The sequence below is a fragment of the Chlorocebus sabaeus genome, chromosome 2 (genome assembly GCF_047675955.1).
Source record: "Chlorocebus sabaeus isolate Y175 chromosome 2, mChlSab1.0.hap1, whole genome shotgun sequence".
NCBI lineage: Eukaryota > Metazoa > Chordata > Mammalia > Primates > Cercopithecidae > Chlorocebus > Chlorocebus sabaeus.
The window spans coordinates 26,940,785-26,958,445 of record NC_132905.1 but is presented as its reverse complement, the minus strand read 5'-3'; the positions used below and the strand labels follow the sequence as shown (position 1 = coordinate 26,958,445).

The following is a 17,661-nucleotide window of genomic DNA, read 5'->3' as shown; positions in this document are numbered from 1 at the left end:
AGACGGGGTTTCACCGTGTTAGCCAGGATGGTCTCAATCTCCTGACCTCGTGATCCGCCTGTCTCAGCCTCCCAAAGCACTGGGCTTGAGCCACCGCGCCCGGCTCATCCTGTTCTTCTTAATGTATTATTTGGAATAGTTCTTAACCTATTTACTTTTTGAAGTGTAGCTACTTACAGATGGATCCTAAACCCTTCAAGGGCAAGGATTAAGGTTTCCAGGAAATGTGTAACCTTTATCAAAGCACCACAGTGTGCTTAGATATAGAAGATCCTTGGTAACTGTCCATTACTTAAAACGGTTAGCTGGTTAGCCTTGAATTATAAAAGCTATCAGTCTAATCAGCCTTATAAATCTATGATATGAGAAAGAACTACTCATATTCCTGGAGTATGTAAGAAACTTCAACATCAGAATTTTAAAGCTTTAGAGAAACTGAAGGAGACATTTCACAGACGAGAAAACTAAAGCATCAAGAAGTACTTGCTTGAATGCATCAGCTCCTTTGCAAAGCCCTTCTGGATCCTTTGACATGGAACTGACCACTCACTGTCTCCTCTGTGACCCCCATATGCCCATTTAAACTTGTCACAGTCCCTGTGACATTTTATTATACCTTGCTTAGCTGCATAAATAGGCATTTTGTCTTCTTTGTCTTTGTAGCCCAAATTCCCAAGACAGTTCCTGGAATTGTCAGGCACTTAATGAGTGAATGAACGGATGAGTTGGTGGCAGAGTGTGGCTGGAGTAAGTACAAACAGCAGAAAATACAATAACAATAATACAGTCATGTTTCTTAAATGCATCATGTGTGTTAGGTACCAAGGTACATGGCTTATATTTATTTTGAATTTAATGGTCACAATAGCTCTGTGAAGTAGATATAGCTATTCTTGTTTTATAGATGAGGAAACTGAGGCATTGATAAGTGAAGTAATTTCCTACAGTCTCACAGTTATAAAGAGGCAGGGCTGTCACCCGAACCTAGGCATTTGATTATGGGGACTGTCTGGGAACTACTGCTTGATTCATGAGAATGTAGCATTGGCCTTGCTGAGAAATTCAAATGCTATTCCTGTCCTTTCTACTCTTCTTTTAATTGGTTTTCAAGGGTGATTACATGTGTGGGGTAGCCACGAATACTGCTCCTCCATGTGGAGATACTGATACGAGAAGAGTTCAAGTGAATTGATAACATAGGTGAAGCCACTAAACAAATGCTTTGGCCAAGTCACTGAATTTATGTGATCCCAGTCATTTGTGATAAGGTCATAATACTTACATTTAAGGTATGCACAATGTCTGCTATATGGCTGTGAATGAACGATTCTGTGGTTTCATCATAAGGTAAAGCTCGGCTGAGAGAAGACAGAGATCCTAGGAATGTCAGCTTTTCAAGTTCACCCTGAATTTGTGGAAAAATGATAAAAATATAATTATAAGTTATAATCTTATTTGAATAACTGTGGAGAGCTTTTGAAAAGTTTCTTGGAATGCTTTAAGTATCTGACATCTCTTTCAATCCAATATCAGTCTTTTATTACAAGGAATGAGTAAATTATGGAAGATTTCAGTGAAATTTCTTGTCTACTGGCCCTGCCTTGCTTTGGGACCTCAGCTCTCCTCTCAGCTCCTTGTTCCATCCTGGCTCTCCCCACTCTTAATCTTTGCTTTCTACCTGCCTGTCCTGGGTAGTGCTGCCTGATTAAGCTTCCTAGGCTGGGCGCAGTGGCTTATGCCTGTAATCCCAACATTTTGGGAGGCCAAGGTGGACAGATCACTTGAAGTCAGGAGTTCCAGACCAGAGTGGCCAACATGGTGAAATCCTGTCTTTACTAAAAATACAAAATAGGAGCCAGGCATGGTGGCATGTGCCTGTAGTCCCAGCTACTCGGGAGGCTGAGGCACGAGAATCACTTGAACCCAGGAAGCGGAGGTTGCAGTGAGCTGAGACAGCGCCAGTGCACTCCAGCCTGGGTGACAGAGTGAGACTCCGCCTCGAAAACAAAAAAGCTTCCTAAAGGTGACCTGTCTGATTCTATTACTTCTAGTTCTTTCGATGTCATTAAAAATTCATTATTTTGCCTTTAAAATTTCCTATTAAAATCCAAGTTCTGATTGGAAGAATAAAATCTCTGAGTACTAACATTCTCTTTTTCTTTTTTCTTTTATTATTATTTTTTAAAGACAGGGTCTTGCTCTGTTGCCCAGGCTGGAGTGCAGTGGTGTGATCTCAGCTCACTGCAGCCTCAACCTCCTGGGCTCAAGCAATCCTCCTGCCTCAGCCTCCCAAGTAGCTGGGACCACAGGCATGCACCACCACGTCCAGCTAATTATTTGTATTATGTTGCCCAGGCTGGTCTCAAACTCCTGAGCTCAAGTGACCCGCCTGCCTTGGCCTCCCAAAGTGCCGGGATGACAGGTGTGAACCACCACGCCTGGCCTCTCTTTTTCTTTTTTTTTTTTTTGAGATGGGGTCATGCTCTATCACCCAGGCTGGAGTGCAGTGGTGTGCCTGGGTTCAAATGATTCTCCTGCAGCAGCCTCCCAAGTAGCTGGGATTATAGGCATGTGCTACCATACCCAGCTAATTTTTGTATTTTCAGTAGAAATGGGGTTTTACCATCTTGGCCAGGATGGTCTTGAACTCCTGACCTCAGATGATCTGCCTGCCTCGGCTTCCCAAAATACTGGGATTACAGGTGTGAGCCACTGCACCCGGCCTCTTTTTCTAATTATATATATAAAACCTATTTATCGTAGAACCTTTTTTTTTTTTTTTTTTTTTTTTTTTTTTTTTTTTTTTTTTTAAGACAGGGTCTCACTCTGTCATCCAGGCTGGAGTGCAGTGGCAAGATCACCGCTCACTGCAGTCTACATCTCCTGGGCTCATGGGATCCTTGTACTTCAGCCTCCCGAGTAGTTGGGACTACAGGTGCGCTTGAACCTGGGAGATGGAGGTTGCAGAGAGCCAAAATGTGCCACTGCACTATAGCTTGGGCAACAGAGCAAGACTCTGTCTCAAAAAAGAAAAAAAAATCTCTATATATCTTAAGACTTGGAGAATGCGTTTGCTCCTGAAGCAGGGTCCAGTGTCCTTTCTCTTTTTTCTTTTGAGACAGAGTCTCACCCTGTTGCCCAGGCTGGAGTGCAATGGCATGATCTCGGCTCACTGCAACCTCCGCCTCCCAGGTTCAAGCTATTCTCCTGTCTCAGCCTGCCGAGTAGCTGGGATTACAGGCGCCCGCCACCACGCCCGGCTAATTTTTTGTATCTTTAGTAGAGATGGGGGTTTCACCATGTTAGCCAGGCTGGTGTTGAACTCCTGATCTCGTGATCCGCCCGCCTTGGCCTACCAAAGTGCTGGGATTACAGGCGTAAGCCACTGCGACTGGCTGGTCCAGTGTCCTTTCTAAGTGTATCTACAAACCACATGAATAAATTGCTATCATGGCACTTGCGATCCTCCAACATAATGACCTTCTTATTAATCTATTTCCCTGACTGACTGTGGAATCAGCTCAAGGCAGGGAATGGGCTTTTTTTGTTTCGATTCACTGCAGCGATCCAAGCCCTTCATTAACTACAAAGAAATCGAAAGAAAACCATGCTGATATGAAGTATAATGATTAGTTGAAGTCAAAAGTGAAGGCCAACATGCTGGCTTTAAATGTTTTACTTTTATTTTTCATTAGTATTCTACATAAAGAAAATGTACAGGTCGGTGGATTTTCACAAACCAAAAAACACCCTGTAGCCAGCAACAGATTATTACCAGCATTCCTGAAGTCTCCCTCATCTTCCTTCCAGCGGAGCCTTTGTGTGTATGTTTCTTTTTGTGTGTGTGTGTATGTGTGTGTGTGTGTGTGTGTGTTTGTAAATTGACAAACTACGGTTGTATATATTTATGTGGTACAAAGTGATAACATGATTTTTAAAAAAGTATCATACAGTAAGACTGATTTTGGTGGGGAGCACATGGTTCCATGTGTTATAACACACACATACACATGTGTAACCATCACAACAATCAGGATACAGAACAGTTCCACCAACCCCTAAATTTCCCTCCTGCTATCCCTTTTTAGTCACACCCTCTCCCCACCCTAATTCCTAGGAATCACTGATCTGTTCTCCATCACTATGGTTTCGTCTTTTCAAGAATGTCACACAACTGGAATCATACAGTCTATAACCTTTTCTGATTGGTTTCTTTCACTCAACACAATGCCTCTGCGATTCATCTCTGCTGTTGTATCAATAGTTCCCTCCTTTTATTGCTGAATAGTATACTTTTTGAGACAGGGTCTTGGGCTGTTTGTGGCCCAGTTTGTTTATCTGTGAAAAGTCTGTAATCTTACTACTCCAACTTCTTCCCTGCATCTAGCACAGTGCCTTATAAATGGTAGCTGTTCATTCATTACTTGTTGATTGGGTGAATGGGACTTAAAAGCCATAGAGGACTGGGCACAGTGGCTCATGCCTGTAATCCCAGCACTTTGCGGGGCCAAGGCAGGTTGACTGCTTGAGGTCAGGAGTTCAAGACCTGCTTGGCCAACATGGTAAAACCCGTCTTTACTAAAACTACAAAAATTAGCTGGGCAAAGGTGGCACGTGCCTGTAATCCCAGCTACTCAGGAGGCTGAGGCAGGAGAATCGCTTGAACCTGGGAGGCAGAGGTTGCAGTGAGCTGAGATCGTGCCACTGCACTCCAGCCTGGGCGACAGAGTGAGACACTGTCTCAGAAAAAAAAAAAGTCTAAAAAAAATAAATAAAAATGTCAGCAGTAGTTATTTGAGGAGACTGGAATTAGAGAAGATCAGCTTTTAATTTTTATTATGGTTTTGCTTTTACATTAATTTCATAATGTATAAGTTATAAATATATGTAAATATATGTATTATAAATATAAATATAAACATGTTTTATAACCTATAAAATTATTTGCATAATCAAGAAATAATATGTTTAAAATATTTGTTAAAATGGAGGAATAGGTTGGATAACTCATAAAAATTGCTTGTGCATACCTTTAGCTCACCACTGAAACCCCTCTGGATGGACTGGATCAGCTTGTCAACAATGGCCTCATTGACCGGGTCCTGTTGGGTCAGGTGTCTGGGGCTGTCTGCCAGGGGCTCACAATGGAGTCCAGGGATGTCAGGGACGTCCAAGTCTAACATTGAAAAGAAAGACACTGGATGATGCCTCCGTACTATGTAAAGTGATGAGGTTTAGTGGGGAGTACTTCTGGCTCTCACCTTTGCTACTTGCCCTATGACCTTAACCAAGTCCGATCCTGTCTCCTAGATTCAGTTTTCTCAATTATAAATTCAATGTTCTCTAAGGGCCTCCTAAGCTACAAAAGCCTTTGGGACTGAGCTGTAGCAGAATGGTTAAGAGTATGGACTTTAAATCTCAGTTTGAGACTAGTTTGAATCTTGGCTCTACCACTTACTACTTGTATAACCTTTATCAAGTTAGTTCGCCTCCTGAAACCTGTTTCCTCATCTGTAAAACAAGGTTATTATAACAATTAAATGAGGTAATACATGCAAAGAACTGATCCCAGTAGTATTTCCCCTTTAACACCTCTTTCATCTGAAGATTTTTACCATTCTTTTTTTTTTTTTTTTTTTTTGAGACAGAGTCTCACTCTGTTGCTCAGGCTGGAGTACAGTGGCGCAATCTTGGCTCACTGCAACCTCTGCCTCCTGGGTTCAAGCGATTCTTGTGCCTCAGACTCCCAAGTAGCTAGGATTACAGGCATATGCCACCACCCCTGGGGTAATTTTCGTATTTTTAGTAGAGACAGGGTTTCGCTATGTTGGCCAGGCAAAGTCTTGAACTCCTAACCTCAGGTGATCCACCCGCCTCGGCCTCCCAAAGTACTGGGATTACAGACGTGAGCCACCGCGCCCGGCCACCACTCGACTTTTGTATTCTTTTTGATTTCTTGAATGCCTCTTCTGCAAACTCTACCCACTTCCTGCCATACTCCTATCATCCACTAATTGCAATAATTGAATCCATGTTCTCATTCTGATCTTTGCACGGGCTGTTCCTTCTGCCTGTGTTTTTCTCCTTCTTCTCCCCCACCTTCCCTTATCTATCTTTGCCTTGCTAACTCCTGCTCATCCTTCAAGTCGCAGCTCCAGGATGCCTTTCTTGTATCCCTTTTTGCCCATTTGGGCTACGTATCCCCTAGTCACTAATAAACCGCTCTATATCCACTCTGGCTCCCCTAGCCCCATCACACTGATTACATTGAGTTCCATTTGCCTGTTCATCCATAGGTGTACTGTGTCTGTTCTGTTCCATGCTGTATCTCCAGCTGCTAGATTTAAGCTTAGAGCACAGGAGGGCTTCATTAAGTATTTGCTGAATGAATGTGTGAATGAATGAAGGTAGTTCTTCAAACACACCAGGACCTTTCCTGTGTCATGCAAATGCTGTCCCGTCTATCTGTAGTACTCCCTATACTCTATCTGTAATACTCCCTATACTCACATGAGTTACTCTGATCTCTTTCAGGCCTCCTTTAGGTTTAAATACCGCTTGCTGTCTCATTCAGGTGTTCTCTGACAACCAGAGTTTCAAGTAGGTTCCTACTGCCCTTATTTTTGGTGTCAGCCTGTTCTTCCATACTGCTTACTACAAGTTGTAATTACTTCAGTGACTGTCTGTTTACTCTTTTTGGTCTCTTCTCTGCACAATAATGTAAGTTCTATGAGGGCAGTGACCATGTCGGTCATGTCCACTGTTGTATTCCCAGCTCCTGGTACTCAATAAATGTTTTGTAGAATGAAAGTTATTCTGAAGCCCAATCCAGATCCCACCTTCTGCATGAAGTCCTCCCACTCCAAGGCATCCCACACTGCCCTTTCCCTCCTCAGAATCCCTCAAGCACTCAGACTCTTCTGCAGAACTCAGGACCAACCTTAGTTTCCTGGACATCACGAACCATGTATGTCATCTTATTTTGCCAACCGTATTTTAAGGTCTCAAAGTCAGGGACCAAATTCATCATCAAAGTCTAGTCAAGGGCTGGTCACCCATCAAGTACTCAATCAATATGTCTTGGCCCGAGTTGAAAATAGATTCTCTTTTCCCCTCCCCTCCACTTTCTAGTCCTTTCTCTTTTTTACCTGTCAGTTCAATGCTACTGGAGCCTTTTCTAATAGTCTCTAAGTTGCCCAGCTCCAAATCCACACTTTCTGAATCATTATCATAGGCATAAGGGATCACTTCTTCCTGACTACAGATCCTAGGAAGAAAGAGAGGATGTGAAAAATTAGTTTTCCAGGACTGCTTCTGTCTCATCATTCATTTGAAAGCCTAAATGTCACTTTTTGAGAGAGGCATTTATTCAGCACCAATCTAGATTAAGTAGCTCCCACCATCCTGGTCCCACAGTTACCTTCTTACTTTTTTCATAGTATTTAACCATCACCAGCAATTACCTTGTTCATTTGCTATAAACTCCATTAAAGAGAAACCTTGTCTACATGGTCACCGTTGTATCCCCAGTATCTAGCATGTTGTCAGTCTCATTACGAGTGAATGGACAGGTAAGAAATACTATGCTGCTGTTAAAAATAACATTGGGTGGAGGTGGCTCACGCCTATAATCCCAGCACTTTGGGAGGCAGATCACCTGAGATCAGGAGTTTGAGACAAGCCTGGCCAACATGGCGAAACTGAGTCTCTACTAAAAATACAAAAAATAGCCGGGTGTGGTGGCGCATGCCTGTAATCCCAGCTACTCGGGAGACTGAGGCAGGAGAATCGCTTGAACTGGGACGTGGAAGTTATAGTGAGCCAAGATTACGCCACTGCACTCCACCTTGGGTGACACAGCGAGACTCCATCTGAAAAAACAAACACACACACAAAAACCAGACTGAGGTAGAACACCTCGCCAAACTCCCTCTATCCTCCTTAACCTTTCTTTTTCTTTTTACCATAGCACGTAACACCTTCCAATATATCTTTCACTTATTTATGACGTTCATTGTTTGTCATTTATTTCCTCCTGCTAAAATGTAAACTTCATGAGGGCAAGAATCTTTGGCTGCTTTGTTCATGAATGTATCCTAGGAGTCTAGACAGTGACATACAGAAGTGCTCAACTGGTAGAGTGAATGACTGAGCAGGTCTCTATTTACTGAATGTTTAGCATAGATTAATGAAAGAAAAAGCAAGCTGTCAAACAATGGATATGACACTTTTTATTAAAAAAAAACTATTTTCACAAAAGTAATTAAGTATATGTCTATACACACAGAAACACACACACCCAAATGCTGGCATACGTGAAAAAAAAAAAAACCGTATGGAGGCTGGGCATGGTGGCTCACTCTGCAATCTCAGCATTTTGGGAGGATGAAGAGGGAGGACTGCTTGAGCTCAGGACTTTGAGACTACCCTGGGCAACATGGTGAGACCTCATCTCTACAAAAAAGTAAAAAACTAGCTAGGTATGGTGGCATGTGCCTGTAGTCCTAGCTACTCAGGAGGCTGAGGCAGGAGGATCCCTTGAGCCCAGGACTTTAAGACTGCAGTGAGCTATGATGGCACCACTGCACTCCAGCTTAATTGACAGAGAGAACCTGTCTCTAGAAGAAAAACAAAAGCAAAAACACTACTTATGGAATTCATTTTTTAAAATTATTTTTAATTTTTATTTTTTTTTGACACAGAGTCTCACTTTGTCGCCCAGGCTGGAGTGCAGTGGTGTAATCTCCGCTCACTGCAACCTCTCTGCTTCCTGGGTTCAAGTGATTCTCATGCCTCAGCCTCCCGAGTAGCTGGGATTACAGGTGCCCGCCACCACGCCCGGCTAATTTTTATATTTTTAGTAGAGACAGGGTTTCATCATGTTGGCCAGGCTGGTCTCAAACTCCTGACCTCAGGTGATCTGCCCACTTTGGCCTCCCAAAGTTTGGAGATTATAGGCGTAAGCCACCCTGCCCAGCCAGTAAAACAATTTTGGAAGGAAACCCCAAACCAATGAAGTTTGAACTTTGTCCTGTATGCATATATTTCTTTAATAAAAAATGAGTTCATTAAAAACAAACCCTCTAGAAGCAGAATGTCTGTGTTGTGTGGTAGATTGTATAATTGACTTCTTAAGATACTTACTGGCCACGTGCTATGCTTCATGCCTATATTTCCGGTGCCTTTGGGAGGCTAAGGCGAAAGAATTGCCTGAGACTACGAGTTTGAGACAAGCCTGGGTAACATAGCAAAATCCAATCTCGACAAAAAATTTAAAAAATCTGATCCCTACAAAAAATTAGCTGAGGGTGGTGGCATGTGCCTGTAGTGCCAGTCACTCAGGAAGCCAAGGCAAGAGGATCCTAGAGCCCAAGAGTTGAAGGTGGCAGTGAGCTATGATTCCATCACTGTATTCCAGCCTGAGCGACAGATAGAGACCTTGCCTCTTAAAAAACAACAACCAGTGGCTCACGCCTGTAATCCAAGCACTTTAGGAGGCTAAGGTGGGTGGATCACTAGATGTCAGGAGTTTGAGACCAGCCTGGCCAACATGGTGAAACCCCGTCTCTACTAAAAATACAAAAAAATTTCGCCGGGCAGTGGTGGCATGCACCTGTAATCCCAGCTACTCGGGAGGCTGAGACAGGAGAATCGCTTGAATCCAGGAGGCGGAGGTTGCAGTGACCTAAGATTGTGCCATTGCACTCCAGCCTGGGTGACAGAGGGAGACTTTGTTTCAAAACAAACAAATAACAACAAAGAAGCTGTCAATCTGTTTCCAAAATGGTTGTACCACTTTACATTTCCATCAGCAGGATATGAGAGATCCTGTGTTCCACATCCTTGCCAACATTTGTTATTGTTGGTCTTTTTCTTTTTCATTAGTCAGGTGTGGTGGCTCCCATCTGTGGCCCACAGCTAGTCACTAGGACCACAGATGCGAGCCACCACACCTGGCTAATTAAAAAATTCTTTTGTAGAGGCAGGGTCTTGCTGTGTTGCCCAGACAGGTCTCGAACTCCTGGACTCAAGTGATCCTCCTACCTCAGCCTCCCAAAAGCTCTGGGATTATAGACTGAGCTACCATTCCTGGCTGCATATGCTGAGTCTGTGGTGTAAATACTCCCATCATGGCCAAAATCAAGCTACCGATACTACCTTGGGAAGAGATGTGCAATGGCATACCGTCATATATTTCCATCACACAGTTTCGACAGATATAAGCAACCACAAAAGCACAGAAAATGTAAAATGTAGTGAAATAATTAGGAAATAATGAGTTTTGTTTTCAATATACTTTATTTCATCCTAAGTTGATATAATTTTCTAAATGGCTATATTTAACCAATTTGCAAAATTACTGAAAATTTAACAATGGACTCTCTCAAGACAGTATGAGACAACTCCAGCACACCACTGGTTGGTTGTCTTATTCTTGAGTTGGGAGAATTCTTTATATATTCTACATCAGCACTGCCCAATGGAACTTTCTGCGATAATGAAGATGTCCTATACTTTTAAGCTGTCAAAACTGATATCCACTAGCTATCTGTGGCTACTGAGCACTTGAAACTACAAATGAGAGACTGAATTTTAAATTTTACTTAATTTTAATCCATTTAAATTCAAATTTAAATATCCACATAAGGCCAGTGGCTATCATAATAGACACACAGAAAGAACTGACTCTCCCATGTGGGATAACGTTTGGCACAATAATAACGTTAATAAGCGTTATATTGTGCATACTTTATACGTTCATAAAACTGTAGTTAAAAGCACAGATTCTGGAGTCAGACTGCCTAGGTTCAAATCTGTTTCCTTCTCTTTAAAATGGGATTAGCCTGTAATCTCAGCACTTTGGGAGGCTAAGGCTGGAGGATCGTTTGAGCCCAGAAGTTCCAGACCAAGCTGGGGAAACAAAGCGAGATGTGGTATCTACCAAAAATAATTTTAAAAGATTAGCTGGGCGTGGTGGCGCGTGGCAGCAGTCCCAGCTACTTGGGAGGCTGAGGCAGGAGGATCACTTGAGCCCAGGATGTCGAGGCTGCAGTGAGCTATGATCACACCACTGCACTACAGCCTAGGAGACAGAGCAAGATCCCGTATCAATAAAAAAGGAAAGAAAAGAAATAATGTTTGTAGAGCCCTCGGCACAGTGTCGGGTTATACTGTAAACATTCAGTAATTGGCGCTAGTTATTAGAGTGGTGTTCCTGGGTGAGCCACTTCCGTGATGAGCCTGTAAAACTGGCCTAATATGTTCTCTATGAGTCACTGCATTGCTCTGCAAATCAGAGAAAACGTCACTCGTAGGTCAGTTATTAACAACCCAAGGGATAATCTTTGGAAAAAACTGACATAATTTTCTCTCTTTTTTTTTTTTGGTGAGACAGAGATTTATTCTTGTTGCAAAGGCTGGAGTGCAGTGGCGCAATCTCGGCTCACCGCATCCTCCACCTCCCAGGTTCAAGAAGTTCTCTTGCCTCAGCCTCTCGAGTAGCTGGGATTACAGGCAAGTGTCACCACGCTCGGCTAATTTTGTATTTTTAGTAGAGATGGGGTTTCACCGTATTGCCTAGGCTGATCTCGAACTCCTGACCTCAGGTGATCCGCCCGCCTTGGCCTCCCAAAGTGCTGGGATTACAGCCGTGAGCCACTGCGCCCGGCCAGAAACTGCCACAATTTACTAGAGGGGGAAAAAAAAAAAAAAAAAAATCCCTTCTAAGCTATCCCCTCCCTTCGAGACCTTTCCTTTTCCTTTAAAATGGGCCGGGCAGCAGAAAGACGAGTGAGTGACAGCAGATGTGCCAATCAGAAGCGGCCCCGTCTCGGGCCCACCCCCGAGGCCTGGCCCAACCACGTCCCGGTAGCTCCCGGAATAGGAGCGTTGCCAGACGGTCGGTTCCAAGTGGGCCTGGGCGCGGCGGGGAGGCGGGTCTGTCCTCGGGAACTGTAAGGCCCTGTGCGCGGGAGGACTGAGATCCCGGCCGCGGCTGCTGGAAGCGTCGAAGTTCAGCAGGGCCGCCGACACTGACCTGTGCTCGGAACTCATCCTGGCCCGCAGAGCCTGCCGCGAGTCCCTGGCGTTCCCTGTGGCGGGCTCTTGGAGCCACTTTCCCGAGCGGAAGTCAGCCTGCGGCTCGGACTCCGGCGGGACCTGCTCGGAGGAATGGCGCCGCCGGGTGAGGAGTTGCGCGTGGCTTATCGATAGGGCCCCACGGCCGGCACTCTTTGGGGAGAGGGCTGTCGCCCGCGGGAGGCTACTCGTCGCCGCTCGAGAGCCGGCCAGGCGGGATCCCCTTCCCCTGCGGGACAGGGGCATGGGCACAAGCTCTGGCTGGGGCGCTGTCGGGTCGAGGGTCCGAAGGAGGCCTGCGAGCCGTTGGGAGTGCACGCGACCTGGAGGGGTTGGTGCCTGGGGGAGGGGTGCAGCGCGGAGCTACGGGTCGCCCCGAGGCCCAGCCGTGGGGACTGCGGCTGCCCTTAGCCATAGGCCTGGCCTCACTCATTCATTTCATTCGCGCGGGCTCCTGGGCCAGGCGGCCTAAGGTTCTGGTCCCGGTGCTGCCCCTTACTCCGTGTGAGGTTTCGGCCAGATTGTCCTTTCGGCTGTAGTTTCCCCTTCAGTGAAAGGGGCAAAGAAAACCCCTCACTTCTCTCTGGGAGCCTGGAGCATAAGTTCTGAAGTGACACTGTGGGTGCAAACTTGCAGTCGGCCACGTATTCATTGTGTAACCCAAAGCAGGTTACTTAACCCCTCTGCACCTCAGTTTCTCATGTGTAGAATAAGTTAGTCAAATGAGTCACGTTGTCTGCCTCGTTGAGTTGCTGTATTAAGTGAAATAATCTTCGTGCATACTTTAGAACAGCGCATGGCCCTAAGAACTCAGTAAAGTTAACTGCATCGGAAGTTACTGAGTAGACGCCGTGCAGGGTGGAATCTCATGTAGCCTCATCGTAACTTTGGAAGCATGTACTCTTGTTATTACCATTTGACAGATGAGAAGTTGGAATCCCACAGAAGGGAACTTACTTGCCCAGGGTGACACATGAATGAGTCAGTGGCTCACCGTCTCATTATTTGAGAAGTTTAGAATAGTAAAGTGGTTAAAAGCAGACTTTGGATTCAAATTGCCTGAAGTTTGATTCTCAGTGATGTGTCCTAGGGCAGGTAACTACTTCTGAGCCTCACTTTCGTGGTCTGTGAAATGCAGAAGATAGCCACTTACTTAGATGTTGTGAGAATTTAATGATTTGGTGTGTGCAAAGCACAGCATAGCGTGGGCATACCCAACATGCTAAGTGCTCGACTTTTAGTCAGAAAAGTTACTGCTCATTAACATGGAGTGAGAAGATTAGGATTCTGACACAGGTGCTGTTTTAGGGGAATTTACGGTCTAGGTGGGAAAATGCTAGTCACAGCCATTCACTAGATCTTCATATATTGTGTGCCTGCCTGTACACAAGGCATTGGGGATTCAGCATTGGTGTCTTGACTCCTCTTTCTCTTAGGTCTTTCTGTCCATTGGCAGTTCTGATAGGCTTTGACTTTGAATTCTAGCCAGACTAACTCTCATCACTTCTCATCATGTTCACTGCTGTTGCCCTGGTTTGGGCCACCATCATCTTCTGGCTTGGATTATGGCGGTAATCTCCCAACCGGTGTCCCCCACTCTGTCCTTGCACCTGCATGGTCTGTTCTTCACACAGTATTGTTTATTCTCAACACGGTAATACCATTAGAGTGTAAATCAAATCACTCCTCTGCTTAGAACTTTCCAGTGGCTTCCAGCCAGGTGCGGTAGCTCACATCTGTAATCCCAGCACTTTGGGAGGCCGAGGCGGGCAGATCACGAGGTCAAGAGATCAAGACCATCCTGGCCAACATGGTGAAACCCCATCTCTACTAAATAGACAAAAATTAGCTGGGCATGGTGGCACGTGCCTGTCGTCCCAGCTACTTGGGAGGCTGAGGCAGGAGAATCGCTTGAACCCAGGAGGCTGTGGCTGCAGTGAGCTGAGATTGCACCACTGCACTGCACTTCAGACTGGCAACAGAGTGAGACTCTGTCTAAGAAAAAAAAAAGAAACTTGCCAGTGGCTTCCACTGTGGTGGTATATAAGGCCCTCTGGATCTGTCCTCTGCTACCTCTGTTACCTCATCTACTTCTTACCTTTTGCTTACTCTGCTCAAGCTATACTGTCCTTGCTGATCTCAAAAAACACTGTATGTGTACATACTCCTGATTCAGAATCTTTACATTTGGTTTTTCTTTTCTTTTTTTTTTTGAAACAGAGCCCCAGACTGGAGTGCAGTGGCACGATCTCAGCTCACTGCCCACTCTGCTTCCCGGTTCAAGTGATTCTTATGCCTCAGCCTCCCGAGTAGCTGGGATTACAGGCACAAGTCACCATGCCTGGCTGATGTCTTGTATTTTTGGTAGAGATGGGGTTTCACCATGTTGGCTAGGCTGGTCTCGAGCTCCTGACCTCAGGTTATCCTTCTTCCTCGGCCTCCCAAAGTGCTGGGGTTAGAGGTGTGAGCCACCGCACCCGGCCATATTGGGTTTTTCTTAGCATAATTTCCCACCAGACATCTTTATGACTTGCTTCTCCTTCAGGTCTATACTCCATATGTTTATTTCTTAGGCCTTTACAGACTACTGTATTTAAAATGTAGCCTTTCCCAAATATCTCTTCTGTACTTTATTTTTTTCCGTAGCACTTTTACCTTCTAATGTGATAGATAATGTTCTTATTTTTATTTATGTATTTATTTATTTATTTATTTTTGCATTTGCAGGATTTAATAGAGTGAAATAGAGTGAAAACAGAGCTCCCATATAAGGGGAGGGGACCCAAAGGGGGTTGCCCAATAATGTTCTTATTTCATGTGATGTCTTTTGCCACTAGAATACAAGCTCTTTGAGGATGGGAGTTATGTTTGTTTCCTGCTGTGTTTTTAACACCTAAAGTAGTGTGTGGCACATAGTAGCTCAGTATACATTTGATGAATATGCCACATGATAGATTTTTTCTTTTTCTTATTTTATTTTATTTATTTATTTTTTTTTTTTTGAGATGGAGTCTCACTGTGTTGCCCAGGCTGTAGTGCAGTGGCGCGATCTCAGCTCACTGCAATTTCCACCACCTGGGCTTAAGTGATTCTCCTGCCTCGGTCTCCCAAGTAGCTTGGATTACAGGCACCCACCACCACGCCTGGCTAATTTTTGTCTTTTTAGTAGAGACAGGGTTTCACCATGTTGGCAAGGCTGGTCTTAAACTCCTGACCTCAAGTGATCTGCCTACCTCGGCCTCCCAAAGTGCTGGAATTACAGGCGTGAGCTACAGCACCTGGCCGTCTTTTATTTTTTTGAGACAGGGTCTCTCTTTGTCCCCCAGGGTGGAGTGCAGTGGTGCAATCCCAGCTCACTGCAGTCTGCACCTCCCAGGCTCAAGTGATCCTCCTACCTCAGCCTCCCAAGTAGTGGGACTACAGGCACGCGCCACCATGCCTGGCTAATTTTTTTATTTTCTTTTTTATAGAGAAAGGATTTCGCCATGTTGCCTGGTCTAGTCTTGAACTCCTGGGCTCAAGCAATCCACCCGCCTCAGCCTCCCAAAGTTTTGGGATTACAGACGTGAGCCACTGCCTCTGGCCAGTAGTGCCTTTTTTCAAGGATTCTAGTTCAAGCTTAATTTAATGCTAAAGGCAAAAGATTTAGGGCCACTCATGTTAGCCTAGTGATTATTTGTTATTACTGTTACTTGGGTGCTAGACAATGTACTTTATCAAGAAGCAACCCATTCAAAAGTGTTTTTTGTTTTCTTTTTTAAATAAATGAAGTAGAAATGTACTACTCCTGCAGCTCCCTGTCCCCTGGGGCATGATAGATGGGGATTAATTTTTCTTTCCATTTATTCAGCAAATATTTATTCTGTACCTGCTATGTGCCAGGCAGTGTGCAAGACTTGGAAATACTGGGATGAACAAAAGAAGCAGTCTTTATCCTCATGGAACTTACAGTTTAGCAGAGAAATCAAACATTACACTGTTAAAGTTGTGGAAAATTCCACATAGAAGTACAGATTCCTATGAGTGGATATCACAACAACAATAATAATAGTAGTAGAAGTAGTAGCTAACATTGATATAGCACTTGTTATGTGCCAGTCATTATTCTAAGTTTTTTTTTTTTTGAGATGGAGTTTTGTTCATCTCCCGGGTTGGAGTACAATGGCTCAATCTCAGCTCACTGCAACCTGTCTCCCGGGTTCAAGCGATTCTCCTGCCTCAGCCTCCCGAGTAGCTGGGATTACAGGCACCTGCCACCACACCCGGCTAATTTTTTTGTATTTTTAGTAGAGACTGGGTTTCACCATGTTGGCCAGGCTGGCCTCAAATTCCTGACCTCAGGTGATCCACCTGCCTTGGCCTCCCAAAGTGCTGGCCTGGCCAGATCTTTCTATATTAACTCGTGTAATCATTTCTGAGGTAGATACTATTATTATCCCACTTTACACTTGAGGAAACTGAGGCACCAGCTGGTTGAATAACCGCCAAGGGCATATTGCTAATAAATGGCAGAGCTGTGATTTAAGCCTGGCCCCAGAGCCTGGGTTCTTCCTTACTTTATTGTACTGGGGACCTAATCCTAGGGAGAGCTTCTTAAGGAGGAGGTGCTTGAGCTGAATTCTGAAAGTAAAAATTAAGCAAAGTTGAGGTAGGGGAAAGCATGAAAAAATGCTGGGCAGGAACGAACCTGGCTTTTTAGAGGACAGAGAAGAAGCCAGAGAGCAACAGATGGTGGGAAGCGCGAGGGAGGAGAGCTGGTTGAGAGGCTGGCAAGGTGTGAGGATTCAGGATTGGGTTTGTCCTTAGAGGCAGAGGACTTACGAACATCTTTCAGATGGGAATAGTAGGATAAGGCCTGTGCTTTAGATGCCTGGAGGCTGCTGGCAGGACTGTCCTTCCACCAGTTGAAGAGCAGGCTCCCTGCCTCCCCAAGGCTTCTCCTCAGGTTAAACCCCTGGGTTCCCTCACCCTTCCCGATGTGATTTGGCTCCCAGATCTTGGTGCGCGTCATCACTGGGACTGTGTATAGCACCTTGGAAGAGTGTGGAGTGTACTGAATGGTCGTTTCCCCCCAAGGTTCAAGCACTGTCTTCCTGTTGGCCCTGACAATCATAGCCAGCACCTGGGCTCTGACGCCCACTCACTACCTCACCAAGCATGACGTGGAGAGACTGAAAGCCTCGCTGGATCGCCCTTTCACAAATTTGGAATCTGCCTTCTACTCCATCGTGGGACTCAGCAGCCTTGGTGCCCAGGTGCCAGATGCAAAGGTGAGGCGGTTTTTGTCCTGGTGGTCAGAGTGATTCAGGAGGACCTTCATCCCCTCACTATATTCCTTTGGGGTAGTTCAAAACTAACTCTTGCTCATTTGAGGATAACCAAGGTTAATCCAGTATAAGAAATATTTGGCTGGGCGTGGTGGCTCACGCCTGTAATGCCAGCACTTTGGGAGGTCAAGGCAGGTGGATCATGAGGTCAGGAGTTTGAGACCAGCCTGTCTAATGCAGTGAAACCCTGTCTCTACTAAAAATAGAAAAAATTAGCCGGGTGTGGTGGTGCATGCCTATAATCCCAGCTACTCAG

General features: G+C 45.0%; 2 protein-coding genes across 4 annotated transcripts in view; one reads left to right on the top strand and one right to left on the bottom strand.

Moving 5' to 3' along the window:
- Positions 1–12,416, bottom strand: part of MROH8 (maestro heat like repeat family member 8) — an 87,786-nt gene extending 75,370 nt beyond the window's left edge. The window contains exons 1-4 of the mRNA XM_073006805.1: positions 12,038–12,416; positions 7,149–7,267; positions 5,031–5,176; positions 1,283–1,405 (exon numbers count right to left, since the gene is read on the bottom strand). Coding sequence (XP_072862906.1) covers positions 1,283–1,405; positions 5,031–5,176; positions 7,149–7,267; positions 12,038–12,324 — 675 coding nt within the window. The 5' untranslated portion in view covers positions 12,325–12,416. The remainder of the gene's footprint in view (positions 1–1,282; positions 1,406–5,030; positions 5,177–7,148; positions 7,268–12,037) is intronic.
- The window catches only part of RPN2 (ribophorin II), a 60,438-nt gene continuing 54,859 nt past the window's right edge, over positions 12,083–17,661 (top strand). For all 3 annotated transcript variants that reach the window (XM_008018042.3, XM_008018029.3, XM_037982788.2), the window contains exons 1-2: positions 12,083–12,184; positions 17,155–17,348. In XM_008018042.3, the coding sequence (XP_008016233.2) occupies positions 12,172–12,184; positions 17,155–17,348 (207 nt within the window). In that variant the 5' untranslated portion in view covers positions 12,083–12,171. The remainder of the gene's footprint in view (positions 12,185–17,154; positions 17,349–17,661) is intronic.